Source organism: Fulvia fulva, chromosome 1 (genome assembly GCF_020509005.1).
Source record: "Fulvia fulva chromosome 1, complete sequence".
In the NCBI taxonomy this organism is placed as follows: domain Eukaryota; kingdom Fungi; phylum Ascomycota; class Dothideomycetes; order Mycosphaerellales; family Mycosphaerellaceae; genus Fulvia; species Fulvia fulva.
Genome location: NC_063012.1, coordinates 4,587,979 through 4,591,869, shown reverse-complemented (window position 1 = coordinate 4,591,869; position 3,891 = coordinate 4,587,979). Strand labels below are relative to the sequence as shown.

Below are 3,891 nucleotides of genomic sequence, written 5' to 3'. Positions count from 1 at the left end.
TTATATACCGGAAAGCACGAAAGCGCAAGTTTATTTAGTCTAGAGGGTCTCTAACCTTCCATAAGGCGTCGTAATTGATACCTCTAGAGGATACTAGGAGGCAGAAAGTAAGTAGAGAGTCGCTAGATAGTGTTCGGCTAGTACTAAGGCTACGACGCTATAAGCGATATAGCGAGTCGGGGCATAACGTACGCACCTATTAAGTAGACTCGCTAGATAGCGAAGAACCTAAAGAGGAATTGTCCTTCTAGTAACGATTCTATAGGATAGACTCGTTTATTCGATCGAAGAGCAGCTAGGTCTTGCCTTGCACGAGCCAATATTGGCTCCGGATTGAAGGGGTAGATACCACACTTCTCGAAGCCGCTTATGATGGTTGTTGGCTTCATTCCTTGCCTTCTGAAGGCCTCGAAGTCATGCAAGAACTAGGTCCAGTATGGTATCGCTTGAGGATCGAATTTGTGCTGATCTGGACCATCCGGAGTCGCGCGGATACGCCTATCTTGTCACACCTCCTCAAGTAGGTTGCAAGAACAGCTTCTTGATCGTCTGTCAACACCGTGTGCGTACGCGGCCGTGTGCTGCGTGAGTTGTGACCGAGAAGTCGTCTTCTGAAGCGTTGGTAATCGACACCCCAGTTGGCGGCTACCTGCTTGACAGGACCTGGATTTGACGCGTCGCAGTCCCACTGCACGGCCTCACTGATGAGCTCCTCTTCTTCACGATAGATGGAAGCAACCATATTGATGAGATAACGCGTGTTGAATGGAAGATACGCGTGTTGGAAAGCGTGGCCCTATTGAGGTGTCCAATATCACTGGGTTGTCCAACACCCGCTTCGCGGGTGCATGGGGACCGACACGGCTAGAACGTGTGCGAAAGGATCTAAGCACGGTCGGCCTAAGCAATTTTCTAGAGAGGCGCGTCGTGTCACGCTTCCGCTTCTATGTTTACGGTATTTGCTGCGCTGCGGTACATTGGTGGCCGCTAACAAGAGATCAGTCTGTGACTGGGCTTGGTGGCACCAAACTAAAGGCATGGGTTCGACACACAGGCGTGCAGACGATCAAGAAGATCCAATGGGCCGCTATGTCTGAGCCCGTCAAAGCAGTATGGCAAGATGCCAGTGTGCGAGATACCACGCGGCTGCAAGCCATCCGTGGCAATGTTTCTTTCATCCAATCCAGGTATTTATCTGGAGACCCACAAGAATACGACCGATCCAGACAACCCAGGATCCATCGGCGTAGGCAAGAACGTTGGAAGACGCATTGCAGCTAAGCAATCGATACATAACAAGGAGACAAACGGCATGCGTGGTCTTGCACTCGCGCGACCTGGTGCCAGCTACAATGTTGTTATCATTGGACGATATCCCGTCGACCTACCGGCTGAAGATACGGCCTACCACCTTGCCATCGGTGAGACATGGACCTCAGTCATGTTTCAGACCCTCTGCTGTAAGCAGCTACTCCTGTTCCTGTCTCCAAGTCAGCTGCTCAACGACAACTGGGGTCTCAACGTATCCCTCCCACTCCGCGAAGCCGACAGACACCTCGCTCAGTACTTGAGAAAGAGCAAGCTCTCCCGAGAGGAGAAACGTCTGCGCAAGAAAGAGGCACGCAGCCTAGGTGGAAGACACATCGCTGAGATCCGGGCATCGGCAACTGACGAGCCCCTGACCTTAGCATATCTGGCTGTAGTCGATCAGCGCATCAATGCGTCCACTATCACGCGACGCGACAGCTCCTCTTTCTTCGTAGGTGGCTTTGCGCGCGACCCTATAACAGTCTCTAAGCGAGTTGTACGGATCGCCTGCAAGCGCGGCGACACGGAGACAGACGACGTGCGCCCAACGTATGAGACATCGACAGGCGCCTATGTTGTGTCTGCTGGCAAAGAACGCTACAAATGCATGAAAAAGGCATTAAAGCCTGTCGACCCGGCCATTACCTACCTCACGTACCACAGCCTTCATAAGTCCCTCAAGAAAGGCAGAGAGATGGCGCTAAGCGTCAAGCAAAATCCCTGTCAGGGCGAGAGCCTGGCCTGTGAGATGCAAGAATGAAAGCGAGAATGCAGGTGCGAAGTGCAGATGCAAAGGGTATAGTATGATTGCTACACAAAACGAAAGACGAAGAAAGCAAGAGAGGCCTGGGGAAGGCCAGATATTTATACGCGACCCTCGCGAGTGCGTGTCCCCGCATCAACAGGGCTAACCCGTGCGAAGCCGCGCTTGGCAGCTTTGCTCAAAACCTTATTCCAACCTGCCCTACGTTCCGAGTCTTCCACGAGCTTCTTCCAGGGTCCAGCGCAGTCGCGGGTGCTCGCGGGAGTGCCGTGAGTCACACAGTCACGAGCCGAAGTGAATCTGTCAAGGTTTGGTGGAGTGGTGAATTTGGAGGGCTGGGTCCCGTAGTGAATGTTGCGGGGCATGTGATTCTTGGCGCTCACACACCAAGCTGGACTTTCACTTCTTGACGACTTCTGAGCACTCTGAGGCTCTTCTGTCCCCACCTTCTGTACACTCTGTGGGGAGACCATGACAATCCCAGCCAGTACGGAGTCCACCCCAGTACACACACTGAGCAAGTCACAAAGCTCAGGAACGATGGCGAAAGCCGGGAAACTATCTGTGCAATCTTACGCCCCACGAAGAGCCAAGCACAGACGGCATGGAACTTGAGATACACCGAGAAAATGGTCTGGACATCCGCGAAGCTCACAGAGCTTACGAAGTTCAAGAACGAAGGCCACGATGCCGCAGAAACTGCATACCGGATGCAGACCAAGACTGAAGTCATCCGCAACAAGCTCCCCCAGTTGTTCCGCCCACAGAACATAAAGGCGGACCGAAGAAGACGACCGTACCTTGTTGGACGTTAAGGGCAAGGGTGTAAAGTACAAAGACATTGGAGCAAGACTATGCTTTACCGACAAGCAAGTTGACGGCAGGCTGCAGACCATCTCGAAGAGAAGCAATAGAGGCAAGAACAGGGCAGTAACAGAGGGATGAAGAAAGAGATGATCGTGCATATTTGCTTCAATTTGCTTTGATGAGATAGGGGATAGCTTACAGATTCGGGGGATAGCTTAGTGCTAGAAAATTTTCCGCATTGCGTTGCGACGGACGCATTTACGCGTTGATCGACTGCGGCCAGGTATGCTAACGTTGAAGGATCTTGGATTATAGACGCCGGTATCTCATAAATATGTCTCCCGCCTAGTCTGCGTGCAAGGGCTCTTAAGAGAAAAGGTGGCTACGGCGCTTCGGATAGCGACAGTGATTGGAGCCTGTGCGAATCGCGCCGAGTACCTTCGAGCAATGTCACAATATAGAGAGAGGCGAACGCTCCTACGCTTTCGCCTGACGAATAGTCGCTGCCCCTGCGAGAGGACTGTCGTAGCTAACAAGAAATGCCACTGTAGCTGTGCAAGCGGCCACCTCTTTTCCCGCGGATTCTTGTTGCGTCTTTGCGGAGACATTTCTCCTTTCTCGAGGGCACAGTCTTCTTTCTATATTGCGCCTTGTACTTGTCACATTTTCGGAGTAGTAGCGAGACGTCGAGGGAATACCGCCCTCACCAACACTGGCTGTCACGGAGGCAAGGCAAAGAGTGCGGACTCTCGTCCACGAAAGGTGTTTGTTTGTTCTGCATTCATCCATCGATATAGATGCAGTCCCCTTGTGACCAGCATTGTCCCCATCTCGTGTTTTATTCTGAAGCACTTTAGCTGCAGAACGTCATGTGCCCGGAGTGCTCATTGGAGAGAGTCACAAAGATTGTGTATGATATTCCAGGAAGCACTGTCTGTCAAAAAGGACAGACCTCCTGGGAAGCGGCATAAGTCAGTCCATAAGCATGAAAGCAGGCCACCACAGCTCCTCAC

General features: G+C 52.1%; 1 protein-coding gene across 1 annotated transcript; it reads left to right on the top strand.

Annotated features, from left to right (window-relative positions):
• Positions 1-1,165: 1,165 nt before the first annotated feature.
• On the top strand, positions 1,166-2,886 carry CLAFUR5_00908 (uncharacterized protein; the record flags this gene model as incomplete). The annotated part of the gene is made up of 2 exons (XM_047900056.1): positions 1,166-1,962; positions 2,607-2,886. The coding sequence occupies 2 exons, from the start codon at positions 1,166-1,168 to the stop codon at positions 2,884-2,886; spliced, it is 1,077 nt and encodes a 358-aa protein (XP_047757177.1).
• Between the last annotated feature and the right edge of the window lie 1,005 nt (positions 2,887-3,891).